Genomic DNA, 27,224 nt, shown 5'->3' with positions numbered 1-27,224 from the left:
CTTCCTTTGCTGTACAGTTTCTAGTTTAAAGGCCCACTATTATTTCCACTTACAAATCCTAACACAGATGCCCAAATAAGTGGTGCTACAGAAATACTAAACTGAGACTGGGCATGGCAGCTCACGCCTGTAATCCCAGCACTTTGGGATTACAAAACAGGTGGATCACTTGAGGTCAGGAGTTCAAGACCAGACTGGCCAACATGGTGAAACTTCGTCTCTACTAAAAATACAAAAATTAGCTAGGCTTGGTGGCACAACGCCTACAATCCCAGTTACTCAGAAGGCTGAGGCAGGAGAATTGCCTGAACCCGGGAGATCAAGGCTACAGTGAGCCAAGATTGTGCCAGAGTGAGACTCCGTCTCTAAAAGAAAAAAAAAAGAAAGAAAGAAAGGCCGCGCATGGTGGCTCAAGCCTATAACCCTAGCACTTTGGGAGGCCAAGACGGGCGGATCACGAGGTCAGGAGATCGAGACCATCCTGACTAACACGGTGAAACCCCGTCTCTACTAAAAAATACAAAAAAAAAAAAAACTAGCCGGGCGAGGTGGCGGGCGCCTGTAGTCCCAGCTACTCGGGAGGCTGAGGCAGGAGAATGGTGTAAACCCGGGAGGCGGAGCTTGCAGTGAGCCAAGATCCGGCCACTGCACTCCAGCCTGGGTGACAGAACGAGACTCCGTCTCAAAAAAAAAAAAAAAAGAAAAAGAAAAAAGAAAGAAAGGGATACTGAATATTCCCAACACAAAGAAATGATGTTTGAGATGATGGATATGCTAATTATCCTAATCTAATCACTACACAGTATATGTATTGAAACATCACTATTTACCCCATGAATATGTACAATTATTTGTCAATTTAAAAAATTAGGCTGGGTGCAGTGGCTCGCACCTGTAATCCCAGCCCTTTGGGAGGCCAAGACAGGTGGATCACTTGAGGACAGGAGTTTGAGACCATCCTGGCCAACATGGCGAAAACCTGTCTCTACTAAAAATACAAAAAAATTAGTCGGCCATGATGGCACACACCTGTAATTCCAACTATGTGGGAGGCTGAGGCACGAGAGAATCACTTGAGTCTGGGAGGTGAAGGCTGCAGTGAGTGGAGATCGTACCATGGTACTCCAGCCTGGGTGACAGAACAAAACTCTATCTCAAAAAAACAAAACAAACAAACAAAAAAAACCTTAAAAGTATATTAACAATTTTGTTTGTTTGTTTTTGACACAGAGTCTCTCTCTGTTGCCCAGGCTGGAGTGCAGTGTTGCGATCTTGTCTCACTGCGGCCTCCACCTCCCGGGTTTAAGCAACTCTCCTGCCTCAGCCTCCCGAGTAGCTGGGATTACAGGCATGCACTACCCTCCCTGGCTAATTTTTGTATTTTTAGTAGAGATGGGGTTTCACCATGTTGGCCAGTCTGGTCTTGAACTCCTGACCTCAAGTGATCCGCCTGACTCCGCCTCCCAAAGTGCTGGGATTATAGGCATGAGCCACCGCACCTGTATTAACAAATTTTTTAAAAAGAAATACCAAACTGTCTTTATAACCTGAAGTTGATCCTTTTCATGTGAATTCCAAATGTCACAACATGATTGCCAGTATTTCTCTTATTAAGAGACTTCTCTTTAATATAAATCTTTTATGTTTAAAAGGGGAGTAGGGAAATCTTCAAAACTGATATGGATTTACAATACAATTATACTACCTAAGACTTTCCACGCCTTCCCAATTTAGGCAGATTTCACACTATGACAGCTGCCATTTATAGCAATAGCAGAAACTTAGGATGAAAATCCTATAATGGACATCTACTTTTACACAGGATATTAGGATATGTCATCATGGCATCCCACTACCAAAGCTCCAGGCCAGAAGGGAGCAAAAGAAAAAAGAGGAAATACAACCTAAATTTATTTTTTTGTTCACTATAATATTTAATGAGTACCTACTATTGGTATGTACATACTGTTGGCACATAATATTAAATGTGTTGTGGTGGTAGTAGTGGGTATACAAACTGAGTACCTGATGATCCTTGCCCTCCATACAGTTATAGTCAAACAGAAGGTATTAAGATATACTAAGAGAACTAAAGTACCAGGTAAAATGTGATAGGTGTTATAATCAGCGTAAAGTATCATACACTTGGCAGTAGGAAGCGGGCACTTCATAAAGGAGGCACTACTTGAGCTAAACTTTGAAATGAAAGAAAGACTGAAATGGGAAAGGGCTGAAAATTAAGTTCCTTTAGGCAGAAAACAAGGCAAGCAGAAGCAGAAAAGTAGAAAGGGATGGGCATAATCAGAGAATACAATTAATCCAGTTCAAATGTACCTAAAATGATGCTCTCTCGGGGCATTAGTAAGAGGTAAGTCCAGAAGTATAAATTGATATGAAACCAAGATAGGTTCTGAGTACCAATGAAAGAGTCTGAACTTTATTCAATAAGTGAAAGAGAACTATGCAAGCCTTTCTAAATTGAGAACCTGGCAAGCTCAAAATTATTAAGATATTCAAAAGATAAATTTATAAAATAATTGGATATATCGATTGAAGAGAAAGGAAGAGTCAAGACAGCCAAAGTTTCCCATCTGGGTAACTGAAAAGGTGACAGTGCAAATAAGAGTGCAGGAAATCTATAGAGGTAGATTTAATGGGGCCAGGTGCAGTGGCTCATGCCTGTAATCCCAGCACTTTGGAAGGCCAAGGTGGGAGGATCACCTGAGGTCAGGGTGTCAAGACCAGCCTGGCCAACATGGTGAAACCCCATCTCTACTAAAAATATAAAAGTTAGCCAGACATGGTGGTGGGCGCCTGTAATCCCAGCTACTCAGGAGGCTGAGGCAGGAGAATCACTTGAACCCAGGAGGTGTAGGTTGCAGTGAGCTGAGATTGTGAGACACAGTGAAGCTTCATCTCAAAAACAAACAAAAAAAAGAAAAAAATTTAATGGATAGAACAAATATGTTCAGTTTTTAATAAATTAAGTCTTAAGTGCCAGTGGAACAACCAGATAGTTATACAGTTAGTTATACAGTTATACGACAGTTATAAGTCCTCGGTGGAAAAGTCAAAGCTATGGAGAGAAATAACTTTAGGAGTTATCCATGTGCAGTTTATAGGTAAAGCTATACAGTTGAGGAGACTGCCTAATAAAAAAAAGGAAATGTAATGGAAAAAGAACCAAGAAGAGATTCAGAATATAGTTACATTTAGGGGCATGAAAGAGGAGGCAAATAAAAAAATAATTAAATGTTGCTGTTTCACCATTATTTTTAGTGGTAGGTTCAGTACATTTTTTCCAATTCTTCTACATATCTAAAGATTTTCATAATAAACAGTTGGAAAGTATGCATACAATCAGACTTGCTAAGCTGTTTTTTCAAAAGGGAAATAGTAACTGTTTTGTTGCTTCCTTTTTTAAGTGAAAATCAAACAGACATCATTCCTTTCTTGTACAATATATATAAACATTTTAGATTTGAAAATGTCCTACAGTAACACCAAGCTGTTTTGTAGTTCATACTTCTGTACTTTTGCTCATGATGCTCTGCTGCCTATAAATCTATCCCACCCCCACCCTTTCCCTAAAAAATCTCATTCTTCAAAATTCAGTCCTATTATCATGTCTAACAAGCATCCTTGAAGCTTCTTGAACTACTATAACTAGTACCTTATATATACCTTACTCTGTATAACCTCATAATAATATTGATGCTTTGAGGAAGATATTACTGTCCTTGAGGTAGACAAAAAACATTTGCTCAGGTTCACAGATAGGTAAATAGTGGTGCTGCAAACTGAATTTAAGTCTGTAAACTACAAACTCCATAATGTGGAATCTTTCCCCATGCCCTAAAACAAGAGGCTCACACATGCCCTTCAAAGCAGAAATGATGCTATAATTCCTAAGATGAGTATGAAACAAATAAGACATGTGATTCATTCACAACCGCAATGTTTCAGAGGCAACACAGAACTAAAGCCCTGCTTTCCTAACGCACTGAAGGATAATTTATTCTTTGGCACAGTAGAAGGAAACCAAATCAAGAAGAAGCTAGGTATCTTTTCAGGTAGCCAAGAATGACATCCACATGGCCTCAAGTTTCTATTTAATAAAGTATGCCAAGATCGGGCACAGTGGCTCACATCTGTAACCCCAGCACTTTGGGAAGTCAACGTAGGAGGATCACTTGAGGCCAGGAGTTCAAAACCAGCCTGGACAACACGGCGAGACCCCATTTCTACCAAAAATTTAAAAATTAGGCAGGAGAGCTGGCGCACACCTGCAGTCCCATTTACTCTGTAGGCTGAGGCAGGAGGATCACGTGAGCTCAGGAGTTCCAGACTAAAGTGAACTATCTCGCCACGTACTCCAACATTAAATGATTATAATTTCTCATTTCAATTTTAGAAACCTGTATACTATAAACTATCAATACAAATGTAAAGACTATTGATGAGAGTTGTTTCTGGGTACACTGCCCAACAGAACTATCTATAGCTGTCATTCATATCAATAAATAATTTACTAAGAACCTGATACATGCCCTGCTCTGTACTGAATGCCGTGGTTAGGATGGGTAGGGTAGGTGATTGTTAATAAAAGTAGTAAAACAATCCCAACATTGAAGAAGAAAACAATCTATATGAAGATGCATGAATGGAAGATGAGAAATAGAGAATATAGCCTTTAAATGACAAATTGTGTGACAGAGACCATTTAAAGAAAAGTTCTTGAAGACATGCCAGTGTAGGTGAGGAGATACACAGAAATGGATATCATACTAGGCAGAAGGATAGCATCTGTCAAAGCATAAAGGTAGATAATGGGTTTGAGGTATAAGGAGTAGTGACAAGCTGGTCTTGTATGAGGTAAAGGTTAAGAGAGGCAGGTACAAGGCAAAACTTGGTTAGGGAAAGCCCCCCAAAAAAGCCAAGCAGATCAGTTTACACTTGACTTGTTAAAAAAAAAAAAAAAAAAAGAACTATGTTAGTTTCTTGGGCAGAAGAATAAAAAAGCATTTTCAGAAGATGAGATAGGTAGTACATATTGAATTAACTATAGGTTAGGAAGTAAGTGCAGAGCCATGAAAGGCAGATAGGCACCTTCCTTACCAAATAAAATCCAGTATGACTAGACATAAATGAATGAGGATAATGGCAACAACATGGGAAAAGGTAAATTAAAAAGTTGCTTCAAAGGAGTAATCAACAAAGACCACAGAGAAGCAAACTGAGACAGCTTGCTAAAGAAATTTTTTTTAAAAAATCAGCTCTAGGCCGGGCGCGGTGGCTCAAGCCTGTAATCCCAGCACTTTGGGAGGCCGAGACGGGCAGATCACGAGGTCAGGAGATCGAGACCATCCTGGCTAACACGGTGAAACCCCGTCTCTACTAAAAAAATACAAAAAACTAGCCGGGCGCGGTGGTGAGCGCCTGTAGTCCCAGCTACTCGGGAGGCTCAGGCAGGAGAATGGTGTAAACCCGGAAGGCAGAGCTTGCAGTGAGCTGAGATCCGGCCACTGCACTCCAGCCCGGGCAATAGAGTGAGACTCCATCTCAAAAAAAATAAAATAAAATAAAAATCAGCTCTAAGAATATAATTTTCTTTTTTCTTTTTTTTGAGGCGGAGTCTTGCTCTGTCGCCCGGACTGGAGTGCAGTGGCTGGATCTCAGCTCACTGCAAGCTCAGCCTCCCGGGTTTACAACATTCTCCTGCCTCAGCCTCCCGAGTAGCTGGGACTACAGGCGCACGCCACCTCGCCCAGCTAGTTTTTGTATTTTTAGTAGAGACGGGGTTTCACCGTGTTAGCCAGGATGGTCTCGATCTCCTGACCTCGTGATCCGCCCGTCTCGGCCTCCCAAAGTGCTGGGATTATAGGCTTGAGCCACCGCGCCCGGCCAATTTTCTTTTTTCAAATAAGCATCAGGGCTGGACGCAGTGGCTCACGCCTGTAATCCCACTTTGGAAGGCCAAGGCGGGCGGATCACCTGAGGTCAGGAGTTCAAGACCAGCCTGGACAACGTGGTGAAACCCTCTCTCTACTAAATATACAAAAATTAGCTGGGTGTGGTGGCATGCACCTGTAGTCCCAGCTACTTGGGAGGCTGAGGCAAAAGAATTGCTTGAACCTGGGAGATGAAGGTTGCAGTGGGCTTAAAACGTGCCACCGCACTCCAGCCTAGGTGACAGAGCGAGACCCTGACTCAAAATAAATAAATAAGTAAGCAACAGGAAAAGATTATTAAACTACATTTATGCTAATTTTCCAAATAAACTTGTTAATTTCAATGCTGGTCTTATGCAGTAGACCCATTAAGACTAACCTTCAAATTCAAAATGTGATCCATTAGTACAAAACATCTTGGCTGCTTCAAAGTAAGGTCAACAGGTCCTCCTCTCTGCTGAGGGTCCCAATTCAACATCAACTGTAGCCAGTTTTCCATGGGTTCTACTATTAAACTAGAAAACATACAAAATAGGGTGAAAAGCAAATCATTATGTTCCAGTTTCCCTTTATACTGTTAGAAAGGTAATTTTGTAGGTTGTCCACTTTCTTTCCCACATCACTTGTCTATACCATTTCCTAACTTACTTTCAAATTCATGAAATGACAGGGAACAAACTTTTTTCCATCAAAAACTACTCAAAACTCCACGTTAGTTACTGACAACTCCAACAGATGAGTCCAAATCCATTCTGCAAAGAACCCATTTCCTTCATTATCCTAAGAACCTTCTTAGGACCTATGTCAATCAGTCAAACGGCAGTTCTTATTTCCACTAGATCTGTGCTGTCCAATATGGTAGCCACTAGTCAGTCCCAAATGGCTATTTACATTTAGTACTTATTCAAAATTCAGTTACCTAGCCAAACTAGCTACCTGTCAAGTAGTCAATAGCCTCATGTGGCGAACAGAGATATAGAAAGTTTCTACATCATCACAGAAAGTGCTACTGGATAATGCAACTTGAAACAGAAAACTACTCTACTGTTCCTTTACAACCCCAGAGAAACTGAAGCAAACTTCCTTAACTAAAATATACTTACCTACAAAGGCTATTTGGTTGAGGTAAATGGCTACTAAACCGAACTTCTCCTGACATCTCTTCACATGCAAATATACACTTTGGATCCTTCTTCTTAATCTTCTCATGCCTATAAAATCAAAAGCTACCTCAGCTGACAAAGTGATTCTCACAAATACTCTTAAGATTTCTTGCCATTTAATTATATTCAATTGTATATTCAAAGGCAATTAAACAAAGAAAGAAAAAAAAAGCAGACAAATGAAAATATTTCCATTCCCATTAAGCATGCCCAAATTCTCATTCATTTCTTACCAGGTAAATGGCTGCAGATGATGCAAAAAAGGCCTATATCCAGCAATACATTCAAATACCATGGTCCCAAAGCTCCAATAATCAACAGTGGCTGTGTAAGGCTTATTCTCAAAGAGCTCTGGGGCCTTCAAAAGAGAAAATGTTTTAAACACCAACACTGTATGGGAAAAACTACTTTATTTTTGAACTACTATATTCATGATCTTCAGAAATAAGAGAATCCTACACACACTTAAATTCAAAGAAACAATACAGGCCTCACCAGATACTGCAGTGTTCCCACAAAAGATGTACACAGACTTCCTTGATCAACATCTTTGGCATATCCCAGATCAATTATTTTATGTATTATCTGAAAAATAATAAGACAGATTAAGTATTAAATGGTAGAGAAATTTAAAAAGGAAAGACAACAATATCCTTACAAGGCTATAGAGAAGGTGGTGGTGAGGAGCCTGGGCTCTGTAATATCACAAAAATATTTCAAGTCTGAGTGCCACCACTTAACTAGGTGTGTGATCTACCAAGTTATTTAACCTCTCTCATCTAATTGGACGACTAACAGTCCCTACTTCACAGAATTGTTATTAGGATCCAATGAAATAATGAAAGTAAAGAAGGTAATACAGTGCTTGGTACATGGTAAAAATTAAATATAGGTGGGCTAATAATTTTTATTTTGCTATAATCAAAATAAACTCGATCCATTAAACTGGAAAGTAAAGGCAAGGGTGACTTCCAAACTTGAAGAAGCATCATACTCCCTTAGAGTGGATTAAATGTGAGTAAATACTGAGATCTAACTTCAAGAATGTCCTGAAGTCTTTGGATTAAAAAAAAAAAAAGCAGAGATATTTGGTGCCAAGCATACATGAAAGGCTCCTAAGAGAAGAAGCATCACTAAGGTTCCAACACCCCCACAAGACCAACAACTATCTTCACTAACTGAAGAGACAGCACACACAACTCAACACAAGGTGCAGACTCTTGGCTTTTAAGTCTTTACTGGAATGAAATTTGGATGCTGGCAACAAGAAAACTGCTTAAAAATTACTAATTAAATGAACATTTTAAGAGTCAATTCACAATTTCTGGTTCTTCTCCAGATAACTCATTTAAATTGGGGGAAGGAAAATAAGTTTTAAAGATATATATACTTTCTTTTTTTTCTTAAAGTGAACCCAGGATGTGTGTGTATGTGTTTTGGATGTGCTTCATAAGAATAAAATAGTAAGTGTTAACATATTATGTATTCACTGCCAGTATCTTTGCTAGATACTATGCTGGAAAAACAGACATGAACAAGACAGGTGAAGTCTAGGAGCTGGGTTAAGTATGAAAAATGAAAAAAAAGAAAAAGAAAAACAAGACAGGTGTAGTTCCTTCTTTAATGGAACCACTGTTTAGCAGAAGGGACAAAAAACTAAACACAAAACTACAGTTCAGTGTGGTAAGGTCTGAAATGGAAAAAGTAAGAGTGTTACGGGCATACAGCAAAGACACCAAAGCTCAAGGACTAACTATATCAGACAGACTATATTCAATAGGCATGAAACATTACTTCAGGTTTCACCTACCTTTCCACCAACGTCCTGAAGAACTATGTTTTCAGGTTTTAGATCTCGATGTATAATTTTGTTTTCATGCAAATATCGAATCCCAGACCCTAAATAAAGTTTAAAATACACTTTGAAGTAACAGAAAGCATTGAGTTAAAAGAAAAATTCACCTCACATTTTGTACAAATCTGCTCTGATGCTCAAGTTTATATGGATCATCGTAACTACACAACTAATATTACAGTAGTTCAGGTTTTCTTCACAGAAAAACGTAACATTAAACAAATACTACAAAATTATACTATATGTTCATTTAACTCATTAGAATTAACATTAAATAGAAATGCAACAAGCAATTGGGAAAATCCCTGTAACTCTAATAAGCCCCCTTCTCCCACCTAAATCAACCATTTAAACTGGACTTTAGCTCTCATGACCTTGGAAAAGAGGCAAAACCAAAATCTACGCGGAAACAAATTTTTGGTTTTTGAGGTTCCTCCAAAAGGTTAGGTACTGGTTATTTTAGGAATTTTTCTGGAGTCATTCTGATTAAGCAGAGATTTTTCACCCCAAGAGTTGACTTGGCCGGGCGTGGTGGCTCACGCTTGTAATCCCAGCACTTTGGGAGGCCGAGACGGGCGGATCATGAGGTCAGAAGTTTGAGACTAGCCAGGCCAACACAGTGAAACCAGGTCTCTATTAAAAATACAAAAATTAGCCAGGCATGGTGGCGGGCACCTATAATCCCAGCTACTCAGGAGGCTGAGGCAGGAGAATCACTTGAACCTGGGAGGCAGAGCTTACAGTGAGCTGAGATCGTACCACTGCACTCCAGCCTGGGTGACATGGCTAGCCTCCATCTCAAAACAAACAAAAAAGAGTTGACTTGAGGACCCATCTCTCAAGGAGATGTAATTCCACTGTAAAAAAAAATTACTATGTCAATGGTGTAGGGGGAGTGAAATTGAGTAAGGTCATTTCACATGATTTTTTTGTTAGCTATTGGAACACCTATTAGATAAAAAAAGGACTCTTAGCCAAAAATAAATAAAATATCCTAGTTTGTTTGTGTGTGTGTGTGTGTGTGTGTGTGTGTGTGTGACAAAGTCTCACTCTGTTGCCCAAGATGGAGTGCAGTGGCGCGACCTCGGCTCACTGCAACCTCCACCTCCTGAGTTCAAGCAATTCTCCTGCCTCAGCCACCCGAGTAACTGGGACTACAGGCATGTGGCATCGTGCCCAGCTAATTTTTCTATTTTTATTTTTATTTTTTTGAGACGGAGTCTCGCTCTGTCGCCCAGGCTGGAGTGCAGTGGCGTGATCTCGGCTCACTGCAAGCTCTGCCTCCTGGGTTCACGCCATTCTCCTGCCTCAGCCTCCCAAATAGCTGGGACTACAGGCACCCGCAACACACCCAGCTAATTTTTTGGATTTTTTAGTAGAGACGGGGTTTCACTGTGTTAGCCAGGATGGTGTTGATCTCCTGACCTTGTGATCCGCCCGCCTCGGCCTCCCAAAGTGCTGGGATTACAGGCATTTTGTATTTTTAGTAGAGATGGAGTTTCACTATGTTGGCCAGGCTGGTCTTGGACTCCTGACCTCGTGATCCACCCACCTCAGCCACCCAAAGTGCTGAGATTACAGGCATGAGCCACCGCACCCAGTCAAAATATCCTAGTTTTAATTTAGCATCAACAGTAATAAATTTATATGATAACTTCTTATAGATGTTGAAATTCTATAGACTTTGTACAGTGTATCAACAATTCTCCTGAATTCCCAAAAAGGTACAGAATCTTTTATGGACCAAAGGGGAATTACATCACAATGGTATTTTAATACGATTACATACCTATATCACTTAGTAAAGAAAGTATCTGGCTTTCTTTAAGTCCACAACAATTTTCTGGTTTGTTGAGCAGCTAAAAAAAGAAAGAAATCTAAAAATGTGTTCTGCAAATTGCTGGGCTGTAATAGTGACCACACATTAATTACTATACTCTAAGAGAATATTCAATGAGAAAATAAGTCATAATAAAATACAAGGGAATACAATTACCAAATCCATATTGAGGGCATGTAGATTTCATGACAAGGCTCATAAAAGTAAAAAGAAGCAAAAAGCACTTGAAACTGGAAAAGGCTGACAAATCTCAGGGATATATATATAAAAATGGTCATATGGGCACATTTAAAATTAGGTAGAAAAGAAAGATTACAATACAGAAAACAACTTTTTACAAGCGCCTTAACCACTGAAAATTTCATCTAATACCACTGCTATAGTCCCATCAAACAGCAACAACAAAAATGCATTTTCTAAATCAGGAGTCAACATATTCTGTAAGGAACCATATGGTAAATACTTTAGGTTTTGCAAGTCACATAGCCTCTGTTAAACTACTCAATTCTGCAGTCATAAGAAAGCAGCCATAGACAATGTGTAAAGAAATGAATGTGGCTGTGTTCCAATAAAACTATTTACAAAACAGGAAGCAGACCATAGTTTTTCCAATCCTTATTCTAGTTTATTATATTTAACATGATTCAAATAATGCTAAAGTTTGTGATTTACTATCTCTCATCTCAAAACATCCACACTACCTTTCGGAGATCTCCTCCAGAACAGTATTCCATTGCTAGAAGAGGCACATCATGAATCAAAATATTCAGTTCTTCAGGAACATCACAGGCCTTTACAACGTTGGCATGGTTCAACCTAATAAGAAAGAGAAACATTACAATAAAAAATTTATTTCCAATAAAAAGGGACTGGATTTGAAATGCTACTTAATTGAGGGTGGATGAACAGAGGGGGAAAGATCGGTATTATTTATAATACTCTAATCTCTGATTTGTATAATTAAAAATTAGTAATTTTTTAAAAGAAAACATACATAAAAATACCATCACTATTACTACTATTACATTTCTAAGTGCCAAGCAGTAAGCATTTTAAATATATTAACTCAATTACTTGTCACAATAATCCTAATATAGGTAGATTTATTAATAGTTTCACCACACAGGAGAAAATTGAAGCACAAATTGGCTAAGTAACACAGTCAGTAGGTAGTCAAGTAAGGATTCAAATCTGGCGTTTTAGGCTGGATGCAGTTGCAACTGTAATCCCAACAATTCGGGAGGCTGAGGTGGGAGGATTGCTTGAGGCCAGGAGTTTGAGATCAGCATGGGTAACACTGAGACCTCATCTCTACAAAAAATTAAAAATTAGCCAGGTGTGGTGGCACATGCCTATAGTCCCAGCTACTCCAGAGGCTGAGATAGGAGGACTACTTGAGCCCAGGAGTTCAAGTCAAGCCTGGGTAACACAGCAAGACCACATCTCTTTAAAAAAAAAAAAAAGAAAGGCCGGGCGCAGTGGCTCAGGCCTGTAATCCCAGCACTTTGGGAGGCCGAGATGGGTGGATCACGAGGTCAGGAGATCGAGACCATCCTGGTCTACACGGTGAAACCCCGTCTCTACTAAAAATACAAAAAACTAGCCGGGCGAGATGGCGGGCACCTGTAGTCCCAGCTACTCGGGAGGCTGAGGCAGGAGAATGGCGTAAACCCAGGAGGCGGAGCTTGTAGTGAGCCGAGATCGCGCCACTGCACTCCAGCCCGGGCGACAGAGCGAGACTCCGTTTCAAAAAAAAAAAGAAAGAAAAAGGAAAAAGAAACAAACATAATTTCCATGTACATGTAGGGCCTGATAATTTATATTGTTAAGCTTTCCTGGTAATTCTGCCACATAACCAAGTTTGAGAAGCAAAATGAAATTAAGCACAGATATATTAGAGTCAGAAAGCATTTATTTCAAATCCACACTTTACCAACCATGTGACTCTATATGCTTCAACTTCATCACTTACAAAATAATACCTAAATATAAGATTGCTGTGATAACTGGAAGAATGATCTGTAAAGCACTTAGCACACTACCTGTGGAAGTTTTAAAATATGTCTACTTCTCTTTTTAAAAGCTTAACTCTCCTCCCCTTGAATGTAGGCTGTACTTAGTGACTCACCGTAACAAACAGAATGTGGTGGAAAAGGATGGAGTCTCACTTCCGAGGAAAGATCACAAAAGATATGTCAGTTTTCATCTTGCTCGCTCATTCGCTGTCTCTGTCTCTCAGATCACTCACTCTTCCTGGGGAAAAGATCTTTCTGGGGAAGCTAGCTTCCATGTCATGAAGACATTCAAGCTTCCGCATGAAGAGGCCCACGCGGTCATCAGAAGAACTGATGCTGCTGGCCAACAGTCATATAAGTGAGCATGGAAGCAGATACTCCAGTGCCAGTTAAGCCTTTGGATTACTGTAGCTCCAACCAGTATCTTGAGATGTCTCAGGAAAGATTCTAAGCTAGAATCACCCAGCTAAGCCACTCCTAAATTCCTAAGTCACAGAAACTATAAGATACTAAATGTTTGCTATTTTAAGCCACAAAATGTTGGGGTAATTTATTTATTTTTGAGACAGAGTCGCCCAGGCTGGGGTGCAGTGGCATGATCTCAGTTCACTGCAACCTCCGCCTTCCGGATTCAAGCAATTCTCCTGCCTCAGCCTCCCAAGTAGCTGGGACTACATGCGCCCGCCACCACGCCCGGCTAATTTTTGTATTTTTAGTACAGATGGAGTTTTGCCATGTTGACCAGGCTGGTCTCAAACTCCTAACCTCAGGTGATCCACCCACCTTGGCCTCCCAAAGTGCTGGGATTATAGGTGTGAGTCACCATACCCTAACTGACTTTCGTTAACTGAAATACTTTTTTGACTGTGGTAAAATACACATAGCATAAAATTTACTACCTTAACCATTTTTAAGTGTATGGTTTAGTAGCATCAGATGCTTTCCTTTTTTTTCAGACAGGGTCTTGCTCTTGTCACCCAGGCTGGAGTACACTGGTATGATCTCAGCTCACTGTAGCCTCGACCTCCTGGGCTCAAACAATCTTCCCACCTCAGCCTCCCGAGTAACTGGGACTATAGGCATGTACCACCACACCCGGCTAATTTTTGTATTTTTTGTAGAGATGGGGTTTTGCCAGGTTGCCCAGGCAGGTCTCGAACTCCTGAGCTCAAGCAATCCACCTGCCTCAGCCTCCCAAAGTGATCGAATTACAGTGTGAGCCAACGTGCCCAGCCTGGCATCAAATATTTTCACATTATTTTGCTACTATCACTATACTGCACAAAACTGTTGAATTCTGCAAAGCTGAAACTCCGCACCTATTAAAAATTATTCTCTATTTGCTGGTCCCTTCACTGTCTGGCAAACACCATCCTACTTTCTTTCACTGTGAGTTTGACTAGACTAGGTACCACATATAAGTGGAATAAAACAGTATTTGTCTTTTTGTGACTGGCTTATTTCATTTAGCATAATCTCCACAAGATTCATCCATGCTGTGGCATGTGTCAGTTTCCTTCCTTTTTAAGGCTGCATGACATTCCATTTCATGAGTATACCACATTTTGTTTATACATGTCTCTGTTGGTAGATACTGGGTTGCTTTTACCTTTAGGCTATTGTGAAAAATAATGCTATGAATATGAGTGTACAAATTACTCTTGAAGTCCCTGCTTTCAATTCATTTTTGTATATACCCAGAAATGGAATTGCTAGATCATATGGTAATTCTATTTTTAATTTTTTAGGAATCACCATACTGTTTTCCATAACAGCTGCACAATTTTACATTCCTACCAACAGTGTGTAAGTGTCCTAGCTGATTTTAACTAAACCTTCTTAATCCTAATGTGATGTTATTTGAAACAGAATATATTTAATGAGAGAAAAAAATACATGTTCCCAAAAAGATCCTGAGAAGAGTGGATTCCTGGTCTCTTTCCAGATGATGACATCTGGTTGGGCTGTAGAACCAGGGGAATATAAGTCAAGGAGTACACTTACTTCTTCATAATCTGGATTTCGTGGCACCATCGTTCTCTGTTTTTGGTACTTAGCTCTAGGCGACAAGACTTAATTGCTATTTTGAGATCAAGTTCCTGCCAAAATAGAAAATCAACAGAAAAAAAAAAAAATTAGGTTCTTGTGCAGATTTATTTGCTACCAAGAAATAACCTAAAACAAAACTTTTTAGCTTTACTAATTAAATATATTTATTCATAGCTCTCTTGAAGTAATGCTTTTTTAAAAAGATAAACCATGAGACTATTACACCAATGCTTTAAAACTGACCTTCAAACACACAACAGCACACAAGGGAAAAGTGACTGAAATTGATTTTACAACAGGTCTCTTTGGAACTCTCTCTCATGTGTAATGTCAGAAAAAAAAAGATCCTGTCTCCCCAGCAAATCTCATTCAGAGCTTAATTAAGACAACTAATATGGGCCCCAGCTCCCAGCATAACTAGAATGAAGAAGGTAATTCAGGGCTTCCTGGACTCCAAACAGCAAGAGAAAGTTTTAATATAACCAAGCCTAAAACAAAAAACTCCAATCTTAATGTATGCATTTCAAATGACATGAAGGAAAAAAATCCTACCAATGAGTGTACTTCTGTTTCCATCCATACCTACACAATGAACCTAATATCTCTGGTCTGTGACTAGTAATTTAGCCAATTCTGACTGAAATTAAACCCATTCTGATGTACATTACAGGAAATAGCCAGATCCCATCATATTCTGGCAACACTAACAATGCAGCTCAGAAACAGTAGCCAGGGCAAAACAGGCTACACTATGTTTCTGATATCACGAAGAGATTTCAAAAGAATTTCCAACATATGTAATCTCTGACACAAACCAGAGTTGTAATAAAGGCTATGTATGAATAAAGAAAGAAGAGCCCAGGGGCCAGGACAGAAAAAATATATTATAGGTGGGGTAGCAAGACACAGCTTGGATAGAGTAGTGTGAACTGGGGGCTGAGAGGAAAAAAGAGGCTAGAGGTAAGATGATACTTGGTGCATAGAGAAGAAGGAAAATAGGATAGACTACAAGCTAGCCTACCCACAATTCTCACTCCCTTCAGTCTTCCTTTTGTTATGAGCAGGTGGCCGGTTATATCTATGTCCCATGCAGGCCGTTACCACCACGGAGATGAGAATCAGGCACAACCATGAACAGCACTGAGTCCTAAATGCTCATGTTAATGGAGCAGTAAGTTATCTATTTCAAAAATCCCACTTTGTAAGATCCTTCAACTCCTTAATTTATATTCATCCACTCTGTGAAATTCTACCTTTTCACAAAGAATGTTCTATGGGAAGTTTATAGATGTACAACAACAACAACAACAAAGTTATGTGCTTAAAAAGCTGGAATATTCTGGGGATAGGGTGATGGCTGTACAACAGCGTCAATATACTTAATGCTACCTAACTGTACACTTAAAAATAAAGTGATAAATGTTGTGTTATGTATACTTTACCATAATAAAACAAAAAGTGACGAATTCATCCATCCCCACCCAGGGACCAAAAAAAGAAGTCACAAAAGCTGCCAGCATGCATCCTTTTTCCTTATGACCAGTCGATAGGCAGGCTTACATAACACAGGCAACATGCCACTGGAAGCACTTGGCTCCCACTTTTGTTTTTAGTGTGTTATATTCCCTCTGATGGTGAGAATTATTAAATTTACTACTATCCTGCTATCACAGGATTTAATGCCTTAGTCCTTCACCTTCCATTCTCTTTCTCCAAGATTTTCTCCCATGCCCTATCTAGAAACCTGGTTCACAAAACTTCCTCAGTTCTATCAGTTTCAGTTGTCATTCTAATTACCCTAAACATGTCTATTTCCCCAAGGTAGACACCTATCTCCCCTTTCTCCCACCCCAAATTATGAGCTTTCTCACTACACCCATGTTCCTTTAGATAACAAATTATTACTTTTCCTCTTGAATTCATTTCTCTATTCACAATCCAAGCCCAGGCATTTTAGTAAAATCTTAACTGTTCATCTTGTCCCACATGTTGTTCCACTTAAATTTATCCTCCACAAAACCATTTTCCTAGAACAACACTTTTAATCTTGACATTTCCTTGTTTAAGGCCAATTAATGAGGAGCATTATGATCATAGCAGCAGCAACAACAAAGTAGAGGCAGGTGCTAACAGTTGAGGGCTTTCACGGGTCAGGTACTGTATTTAGCTTTACATACATTATTATTCTATTTAACTCTCAAACCCATGATGCATGCAAGTATTATACTATACCTATTTTACAGGGAACAAAACAAAGCCTGTATTACAGGAAGTGTTAGTCCAGGGTCTATTTACCTAAAATGTCCTTTAGGAAAGCATGAACCTCTCAAATGGCAATGCATGGTTGCGTGGATGTGCATCTGTGAATTTTTCTGGGGAAACGGTTCATAGCTTTTATTATCATTTTTTATATCAAAAAATACATGTCCCAGGCCTGACGCAGTGGCTCACGCCTATAATCTCTGCACTTTGGGAGGCGGAGACAGGTGGATCACCTGAGGTCAGGAGTTCGAGACCAGCCTGGCCAACATGGTGAAACCCTGTCTCTACTAAAAATACAAAAAAATTAGCCGGGCGTGGTGGTGGGCGCCTGTAATCCCAGCTACTCAGGAGGCTGAGGCAGGAGAATCGCTTGAACCCGGGACAAGGAGGCTACAGTGAGTCACGATCGCGCCACTACATTCCAGCCTGGGCAACAGAGTGAGACTCCGTCTTGAAAACAAAAACAAACAAACACACAAACATGACCCAAATATTATTTTTTAACTGCTGCTACAATGGTTAAACATTCTCTATTATATCAAAGTAAAATTATTGAGTCTGATGTTAACTGTCCTCCACCGACTGGAGCGCCTCCTATCTCCAGTCTATTAATATCGCCTTCCGTTTGAAGCCATGATCTCCACCAACTTACCCTCATACTGTCCCGACCTGGAATACATCCCCAATTCCAAAGCCCATCCGTGTTTCCAAAGGTTTAACTCTGGACCCATCATGAAGCCTTCCTTGTCTACTGCAGTCCCCACTGATATCACACGGCCTCCAAGCGCGCGCGCGCGCGCGCGCACACACGGACCCACACACACGGACGCACACATTCCAACAGGCAGTCTCCTTCAACCCTCTTCTCACACATTCGTGCTCGCACATACACACTGTGACGTGCATCTGCCTCACACACCCTGACAGTATACATTCACAGAGACACACGCGCACTGTCACACTCACTAAACACCTGGTCACAGCCTGACAGTCATACCCAAGTTCCCCGCAACAGCTCTATCTATGCCCAGTACCTCAGATACAACTTTGGACACACAAGCAGAGTATCTTCCTCTCTCATACACACACACAAGCCCACTGGCCCACAAACACGGCCCAAGGTCCCACCAACCATCTATCCCACACTGTCAGCTCTGTGTTCCACAGACGCTCAAAACCACCGCCGCTCCCTCTCGCGCCCCGCCTCACCCGATGCTGGTACAGACAGACGTTCCCGAAGCCGCCGGTGCCCAACCGCTCCCGCATCTCCCAGGGCCCGCCCGCGCCCGGCCGCAGCCCCGGGGGCCGCTCCATGGGGCGGGAGGGAAAGCGGCCTCAGGCTCCGCCGTTGTTCCAAGGCCGGTTCCGGGCCACCGATGCTCGCGCGTCTTCCTTCTCGCGAGAATGAATGCGTCACTTCCGGTAACCGCTGTGAGACCTGCCCTTCCCTAAGTTTCTCCAGGGCGCTGCCGGAGCCGGGCCGGCCAAGGGCTAGGAAAACGAACAGGTACTCGGTCCGCTCTTTATGTCCCCTAGGTATTTTCCGGGAGGGCTGAACGGAACCACAATGTTTTTCTAGTCTTGGAAAACATAAGATCTCTCCAACCTCACATTCCCATCAAATCAACTTTTCAAAGCAGTCCAGTCTCTCCTGTATTAAATATATATATATATTTTTTTTTAATTAAGATGGGGTCTCGCTCCGTTGCCCAGGCTGGAGTGCAGTGGCATGATCACGGCTTACTGCTGCCTCGACCTCCCGGAATTGAGCGATCTTCCCACCTCCCGAGTAGTTGGGATTGCAGGAGCACCACCTCGCTTGGCTTTTTTTTTTTTTTGGCAGAGACATGGTCTTGCTACGTTGCCCAGGCTGGTCCCGAACTCCTGGCCTCAAGCAGTCGTCCCACCTCGGCAACCCAAAGTTCTGGGATTATAGACGTGAGCCACCACGCCCGGCAATTAGTTTTTTCTAAACTTCACATTGTCTCCACTCCTGTCTACACTTCAACTTTCTTCAGATCCCTGCCATCTATCCTCCAACTCCACCACCCGCTGTTCCGGCACGCTAAAGACCACCAATGATTTAAAGGCTGCGGAATCGGAAAAATACTACGCCAGCAGGCCCACTAATGAATTAGCCTTATTGTTCACTGACTTCCCAATACACCTGCTCCATGATATCCCCCGTCATCCCAAATGACTCAATGATGTGACGCTATTCTGGAGTGAAGAATGTTTCTCGGGATTTCGGGAACTTTTTTCCTAGATGCCTCACAGAGCTTGCTGTCCGGCAGTCCAGTTATGGCTCTGCCAGCACAGTAGTTCATTGTGAGAAGTGTTTCTAATGGGTGCTGCAGGGCTGCAGAGGCAAGCTTTGGGAATACTGTTGGTGCAGCAAGTGCTTCCGGGTGGCGGATTGCCATAGCATAGGGAAACCAGCTCCTGGTCTTCCATTTCAGAGGCTCATACTTTCACTGTACCTGGGGAATCTCAATACTCCAAGTAAAGGAGTCAGCATGGAATCAAATTCTTGAGAAATATGATGCTGCAACCAGAATGTTGAGCACTGCATGATATAGACCAAGTCGATGTTGTAGGTCATTAGTAAGGTGGTATGGGAGGTTCTGGTTTCTATAAGTGCATGGTTTCCATGGACTTGGAGATGATGGTGCCTCTGAGGACATGTCATTTAGAGCTGGGCAGACTGCACAGAGAATTGTGGTACAGATTGTTATAACAGTATGAAGCCCTCTCATTTGCTGTATGTACAGCATGGCCAGTGCTAGTGTGCTCAATTTCCATAGGTGGGGCTGTAATCTCATAATTCCCACTCAAACGAGGAAGGGATGCTGAGGACCCAGGGATACTGATGATTGGGTTGACCTGGAAGTGGCCATCTTTGTGGAAACCAGGTTGGTTGCCTTTGTTAACTTTTTAAATGCCCCCATTCCCAGGGCCATGAGTAATTTGAGTTGTTTTTTGTTGAGACAAGAGTTTCACTCCTGTCACCCAGGCTGGAGTGCAATGGCGTGATCTCAGCTCACTGCAACCTCCACCGCCCGGGTTCAAGCAATTCTACTGCCTCAGCCTCCTGAGTAGCTGGCATTACAGGCACGTGCCACCATGCCCGGCTAATTTTTTCTATTTTAGTAGAGACAGGGTTTCACCATGTTGGTTAAGCTGCTCTCAAACTCCTGATCTCAGTCTCCCAAAGTGCTGTGATTACAGGCATGAGCCACCTCGCCCAGCCTTCAAATTTTTTAAAAAGCCTAAGCCTGTTGACCCCAGGCTCCACAATCTCCAATTTTCTGAGTCTTCAGTTTTTATTCTTTTTCATGTGTAAAATAGAGGTAATACCTACCTCACAGAGATTTTGTGAAGATTAAATGAAACAGTGTCTGGACCATAAGTGCCCAATATAAAGGTAAAAATATTTTTCTTTTTGCTCCTACTATGTAGTATTCTCTTTGCTCCTTCTCCATGTAAATGTTAGATCACTATTTTCAAGCCCTCCTTAAATACTGGTATTTCTGGCCGGACGCGGTGGCTCAAGCCTGTAATCCCAGCACTTTGGGAGGCCGAGACGGGTGGATCATGAGGTCAGGAGATCGAGACCATCCTGGCTAACACGGTGAAACCCCGTCTCTACTAAAAATACAAAAAATTTGCCGGGCGTGGTGGTGGGCACCTGTAGTCCCAGCTACTCGGGAGGCTGAGGCAGGAGAATGGCATAAACCTGGGAGGCGGAGCTTGCAGTGAGCTGAGATTCGGCCACTGCACTCCAGCCTGGGCGACAGAGCGAGACTCTGTCTCCAAAAAAAAAAAAAAAAAAACCTGGTATTTCTTAGGTAATCAGGTCTTCAGCTCAGGACTGTTATTTACCCTATCTTAATTTCACCTATGACCTATACCCTGATGATCCCCAAAGCCCTGTAACCAACCCAGGTACCAATGAGTTTAGAACTGCCCAGCAGCAAAAAAGACACACATTAGATATATTAAGCACATAAAACAACAATATCCAAAGCAGAATTTATCTTTTTTTTTTTTTTTAATCTGTCCTTTCTCTTCCCCATTAAACTGTAATCTCTGGGACAACAGGGACCATATTGGTACATGACTTTGGTCCTGGAGCTTAGAAAAATGCCTGGCACATAAGAGTTAAATATTTGCAGGACTAAATGGGCTGTTATCTATGAATAAGATGAATGCTTTAAGAGAAAAGTAGCAAAAGCCTTGGATCCCTTCTCCACTTTGGGTTGCTCAGGGAGAAACCGCCCTGTGTGATTCTGGAGTAACAGCTGGGCCTAAAGCTCTAGCCCCTCCAATTACACATACTACTTCATTTCAATGGTCATAGGCAACATGAACATAAGACACTTCTCAACCATGGAAAAACATCTGGATTTCATTTAGTAGTTTAAAGGTTTTTGAAAATGTTGATATACACAAGCTGTACTTGAAGCTGGATGACAGACATACTTTTATTCTTTTATTTTATTTTTGAGATGGAGTTTCGCTGTCACCGAGGCTGGAGTGCAATGGAGCAATCTCGGCTCACTGCAACCTCCACCTCCCGGGTTCAAGCCATTCTCCTGCCTCAGCCTCCCGAGTGGCTGAGATTACAAGTGCCTGGCCCCACACCTAGCTAATTTTTGTCATTTTAGTAAAGACGGGGTTTCACCATGTTGGCCAGGCTGGTCTCAAACTCCAGTCCTCAGGTGATCCACCTGCCTCAGCCTCCCAAAGTCCTGGGATTACAGGCATGAGCCACTGTGCCTGGTGACATGCTTTTAACATAGGAATTTTCTTTTTTTTTTAGACAGAGTCTCACTCTGTTGCCAGGCTGGAGTGCAGTGGTGCAACCTTGGCTTACTGCAACCTCCGCCTCCCAGGTTCAAGCAATTGTCCTGCCTCAGCCTCCTGAGTAGCTGGGACTACAGGTGCGCACCACCACACCCAGCTGATTTTTGTACTGTTAGTAGAGACGGGGTTTCACCATGTTGGCCAGGATGGTCTCCATCTCTTGACCTTGTGATCTGCCCGCCTCGGCCTCCCAAAGTGCTGGGATTATAAGCGTGAGCCACCACGCCCAGCCTTAACATAGGATTTTCATCCTAGAATGACTTTTCCCCAAAAAGATTCAATCTTAGGCCTCTTGCTGCAGGCAAGTTCCATGGGACTGCACAAAAGAGGCGGGGAAACAGTCCCCATGGGAGATTGTAGTTTCTTTAAAAATATGCTTCTAGGCCAGGAATGGTGGCTCATGCTTGTAATCCCAGCAGGTTAAGAAGCCAAGGCGGAGGATCCCTTGAGCCTAGGCATTACAGACCAGCCTGGGCAACACAGGGAGACCCCCGTCTCTACCCTCTACCCAAAAATTTAAAAAGTTTGCCAGGCATGGTAGCATGCGCCTGGTGGTCCCAGCTACTCAGGAGGCTGAGGTGGGAAGAACTCTAGAGCCCAGGAGGTTGAGGCTACAGTGAGCCACAATTGCGCCACTGCAGTCCTGCTTGGGTGACAGAGCGAGACCTTGTCTTGAAAAAAATTATTTTAATTAAAAAGAAAAACAAAAAGGCTTTACTACTTCCTATGAAGTTCATAAAAAGGTCTTCCCTTTGTTTAGTCATCCAGAGTAAAGTCATAGGGCTCAAAGTCTTTCCGGAAGCGGCGAGCCAGGGTCTCCTCGTCTTCCTTGCTGATCTGACACTGCCTCCAGTCAGACTTACCAGGAATATTAAGGATGGCTTCACTGGCCAGGACCTCCCTGCAGAAAGAGCACAAAGAAGTCAAAATGGAAACTAAAAGCCTGAGTTCTCCTCAACATCACCCAAAGAAGGTATGCAGATTTATCTGACTTTGCTCTCCTGCCCTGAGTGCCATCTCTGGCATACTATTGATCAAATCATACCCACTTTAAATGACCGGCTCAGGTACTATTTATTTCCTGATCCTTCAAACCCCACTTGCTTCTCCCTCTCTTAAAAAAACTCGGAACTATATTATTGGTACTTAGAGAAGCAATACCACATAGTAGAAAAAGGGCAGGCCCTGGTGTGAGAAAGATCAGAGACTGGATTCCATTTCCAGCTTTGCCACTTGCTATCTATGATTCAGACAGATGATTTCATCTCTGAGTCTTGATTTCCTCACCTATGAAATGCAAATAAGAATACCCACTATACAGGGTTTTTGTGAGGTACAGAGATAACACAAAGTGCCATATTAACTGTGATTACAACCTGCCTTAAACTGTAGTTTTGTCACCTCAACTAGACATGAGTTTGCAGAGTCAGGAGCCTAGTCATACCCACTCTGATTTAAAACTCCTCTGCCTCTCCTTCTAGGGGACTCAGGCCCACATAACAGCAGCATAAGCCCAATATCAACAAAACAACTTATCTCGGTTCTTAGGACTAAAGAATAACTACATACAGACACACACACACAAGCTGCCGTCTAATTGCCATTGCTTTGTATTTTTATTTTTATTTATTTTGATATATTAGAAATAATTCTATTACCCATTTATGTGGTTCATTTTCCACTTTGAAGTTACAATAAATAGAAGAGTTAGAAACAAATCATGAATGCTCTAAAAGTCAAAGAACCTACGCTCTTTTCAATAGGCAAACTTTGAGCCTATTTCAAATGTAAAAGGAAAATAGAACTACCTTTCTTGTACAGCTGAAAAAAATGCCATTTCACATATTTTGTTAACTATAAAATGCTATATAACTATAAATTAGTATCTTGATAATTACTCAATATTGAAAATACAACTATCATAAGCACAAAACCATTCAGAGAATCTCCTTTTTGTGTGCTTTATATACCTATGTGTATCTGCAATCGTGTGCTTATGTTGTCAATGTTCATAACCGCATCTGTTGCTGAGGCAACAACAAAAAATCATGTCAGATGTCTGAAGCTCATAACACACTTGTTCCCATTTATCTTTCTGAAAAATGCAGACAACTACATTTACTGGACTTGTCTAAGGGGGCAGTCTCTTGGAGGCTTTCTGAATTAGTCCAAGACAGGTTTAAGGCTCACTCAAAGCCCATTGTTAACTAGAGGAGAAGAAATAGCTGCAAATCACAGACACCAGCATCAGATACTCTCTTCTACACATTTTCCACTCCCCTTCAAACCATATCTTCTTGTCAGCAACTTCCCATCTTCAGTCTTTGCCTAAGTTATGTTACTCCCTCTATGGTTTTGCAGTCATGTTTTGCCTGATACGAGGAAAGGAACTGAAGCCTCCTCCAGGCCTTTACCATACTGTAGAACACTGAGGTTAAGATCTCAAGTTTTGAGGTCCAACACGCCTGCATTTAAACCTACCACTGTGTGACTACGGACAAGTTACCTAACCTCTCTACAGCCTGCTATCCAGTGGGGTAACCATAAGCCAGGTATGGCTATTTAAATTTAAATTCTAATTAATTAAATAAAATCAAAATTTAGTTTGTCAGTCACATTAGCCATATTTCAGCACTCAGTGGCCACAAGTGGCTAGTCACTACTGTATTGGACAGTGCATATATTTGAGCATTTCCATCGTTGTGAAAAGTCTACTGGGCACTACTCTAGAGCCTCATTCTCCACACTGGTAAATCGGGATGACAGTACCTACCTTACAGAGTTGTGAAGATTAAATGAGTCATGTATGTGTAAAGTTCTTGGCACAGTTCTTGGCACAGAGTATGTGCTCAATTAAAGTTCCCTAGCACTTCTGGCTAGAATGCCCTCACCCCAATCTTTGCCCTCTAAATATGACTCTCAGGTTCAACTTTGCCACTTTCCTGAAGGTTTTCACCAAGTAGAAATGAGCTATCCCTTTTCTGAATTTCTACAGCACATTGTTCTCCAAAACTCTGTCATGGTACTCTTCACATTCTACATTACACTACTGTCATATATGTAAACATCTGCCCTAAGACCATGGGTCCTTTGGGGCAAGGACTGTTTACAATTTAGCTTTTTATCAATTGTCCCATGTACCCACCACTTTGTTCATACAAAGTCTAGTGAAAATACATTGAAAAGAAGAAAAACATACCTTCCAAACTGCAAAGGAAAATTCTTTTTAATTCTGTGGAAAAGCTTTTCTCCTGTGTCAAGTTCAACATAAAAATATGCTGTTCCTGGCTGTGCAATCTAAAGTAAACAGAGTTGTATGAGGATGTCCAATAATGCTTTAAAAATCGATAATCCTAGTTTATCTCTAGGCAAAGAATTCAGTCTAAATGCACAAGAAAAAAGATGTGTATGTTGCTACAGATCCCAAGCCACTTAGTGGAACTAGGGCTTAAAAAGCCTAACTGGAAGATACTACCAATATCCTCCCAGTGGCATCCATCCTTCTAAGTTCCTACCTTAGGAAATTCTAATTTCCTGCTCTTCCCAGGAAAGCACTAAACTTTGGAGTAATGCCCTCTGCATCTCCAGTCTAGTCAATACCCAGTACTCTAGTTCCAAATTGTCCACTGCCTCTTTTGTTTTTTATTTGAGACAGGGTTTTGCTATGTTGCCCAGGCTGAAGTCCAGTGGTGCAATCACACCTCACTGCATCCTCAAACTCCTAGGCTCAAGTGATCCTCCTGACTCTCAGCCTCCCGAGTAGCTAAGACTACAGGCACGTGCCACCATGCACAGCTTATTTTTTAATTTTTTGTAGAGACAAGGTGTCTCACTTTGTTGCCCAGGCTGGTATTGAACTCCTGGCTTCAAGTGCTCCTCCCACCTCGGGATTACAGGTGTGAGCCACCATGCCCGACCCATTGCCTATTTAATAACATTTTTGGAATGCCTTGATAGCACCTTAGGCTCAACATGTCAAAAACCAGATCTTGCTGGGCTCATGTCTGTAATACCAGCACTTTGGGAGGCCGAGACGGGCAGGTCACAAGGTCAGGAGTTCGAGACCAGCCGGACCAATATGGTGAAACCCCATCTCTACTGAAAATACAAAAAGTAGCCACGTATGGTGGCACATGCCTGTAGTCCCAACAACTAGGGAGGCTGAGGCGGGAGAATCACTTGAAGCTGGAAGGCGGAGGTTGCAGTGAGCCAAGATTGTGCCACGGCACTCCAACCTGGGCAACAGAGCGAGACTCTGTCTCAAAAACACAAAGAAGGGCCGGGCGCAGTGGCTCAAGCCTGTAATCCCAGCACTTTGGGAGGCCGAGACGGGCGGATCACGAGGTCAGGAGATCGAGACCATCCTGGCTAACACGGTGAAACCCCGTCTCTAATAGAAAATACAAAAAACTAGCCGGGCGACGAGGCGGGCGCCTGTAGTCCCAGCTACTCGGGAGGCTGAGACAGGAGAATGGCGTGAACCCGGGAGGCGGAGCTTGCAGTGAGCTGAGATCCGGCCACTGCACTCCAGCCTGGGCGGCAGAGCAAGACTCCGTCTCAAAAAAAAAAAAAAAAAACACAAAGAAACAACAACAACAGAAAAAAACAGATCTTTATTCTTCCCTGAATATCACCATCCCGTTTCACCTGCTTGATGTCAGAGTGCTCTGGGATTTCCAACAGCTCTATCTGCTGCTCCTGGGCCTGGGTAATGAAGGCATTTTTAATGTCATCAGTAGCACAGCAGCTGACTGGGACAGGAATGACCTGGGGGTTGGGGAGAAAGGAGAAATTCTTTGTGCAGGTCCCAGAGAAGTTGTGCCTGCACGGTCTCTGAGAAGTAGCAAATCCATCACAGGGGTAGAGAAACACCCCTCAGCACAGAATCTCCTCAGGCCAGACAAGCCTGTGTCAGCCGGCTGTAAGGACTTAAACTTATGAGATAGCCTGCCACATGTGGGAGTCATTCTCTGATGCAGGAAAGGCTTAAGAGAGATATCTCTGTCGCAAGCCTTTGCCATCTCCGATATTATATATGTGGCAGAGTTAGGCCCATTTGAAAACTTAACAAATGTGCCAAAAAGAAAACCACCACAACTACAAATGATCTACAATCTGATTTTCTGAGCTGCTAGCCCCATGCAGGCTTTGAGACTATTTCCTGCCACTAAGTTTTCCCTTATGCTGGGCCTTCACACAAAATACTCACTGTCTTCCAAATTC

At 42.0% G+C, this 27,224-nt stretch overlaps 2 protein-coding genes and 1 non-coding gene across 16 annotated transcripts in view; all 3 read right to left on the bottom strand.

Moving 5' to 3' along the window:
- The window catches only part of CHUK (component of inhibitor of nuclear factor kappa B kinase complex), a 44,683-nt gene extending 26,147 nt beyond the window's left edge, over positions 1–18,536 (bottom strand). Inside the window, exons 1-9 of one of the 4 annotated variants that reach the window (XR_003306573.1) lie at positions 18,345–18,464; positions 14,829–14,923; positions 11,511–11,625; positions 10,759–10,828; positions 8,925–9,013; positions 7,610–7,699; positions 7,348–7,472; positions 7,055–7,162; positions 6,331–6,466 (exon numbers count right to left, since the gene is read on the bottom strand). Coding sequence is in view for 3 of the 4 variants with exons in the window: in XM_023206404.2 (XP_023062172.1) it covers positions 6,331–6,466; positions 7,055–7,162; positions 7,348–7,472; positions 7,610–7,699; positions 8,925–9,013; positions 10,759–10,828; positions 11,511–11,625; positions 14,829–14,923; positions 18,345–18,449 (933 nt within the window). In the remaining variant the exon portion in view is untranslated. Of the gene's footprint in view, positions 1–6,330; positions 6,467–7,054; positions 7,163–7,347; positions 7,473–7,609; positions 7,700–8,924; positions 9,014–10,758; positions 10,829–11,510; positions 11,626–14,828; positions 14,924–18,344 lie in introns of all 4 variants that reach the window. The other 3 variants (XM_023206404.2, XM_023206403.2, XM_023206405.2) reach the window with 3 other exon arrangements.
- Positions 18,537–22,671: 4,135 nt separating this feature from the next.
- The window catches only part of CWF19L1 (CWF19 like cell cycle control factor 1), a 35,165-nt gene continuing 30,612 nt past the window's right edge, over positions 22,672–27,224 (bottom strand). For 8 of the 11 annotated variants that reach the window (XM_023206410.2, XM_023206415.2, XM_023206419.2 and 5 more), the window contains 3 exons: positions 26,649–26,768; positions 25,201–25,298; positions 22,672–22,902 (listed from right to left, as the gene is read on the bottom strand). In XM_023206410.2, the coding sequence (XP_023062178.2) occupies positions 22,758–22,902; positions 25,201–25,298; positions 26,649–26,768 (363 nt within the window). In that variant the 3' untranslated portion in view covers positions 22,672–22,757. The remainder of the gene's footprint in view (positions 22,903–25,200; positions 25,299–26,648; positions 26,769–27,224) is intronic. The other 3 variants (XM_023206412.2, XM_023206411.2, XM_023206413.2) reach the window with 2 other exon arrangements.
- On the bottom strand, positions 26,954–27,100 carry LOC111538952. Its single transcript, XR_002730520.1, has one exon. It is a non-coding gene; the product is annotated as a small nucleolar RNA SNORA12 (small nucleolar RNA).

Source organism: Piliocolobus tephrosceles, chromosome 9, assembly GCF_002776525.5.
Source record: "Piliocolobus tephrosceles isolate RC106 chromosome 9, ASM277652v3, whole genome shotgun sequence".
NCBI classification, from domain to species: domain Eukaryota; kingdom Metazoa; phylum Chordata; class Mammalia; order Primates; family Cercopithecidae; genus Piliocolobus; species Piliocolobus tephrosceles.
Note: the sequence above shows the minus strand (reverse complement) of the source record. Positions and strands in the feature narration are given on the sequence as shown.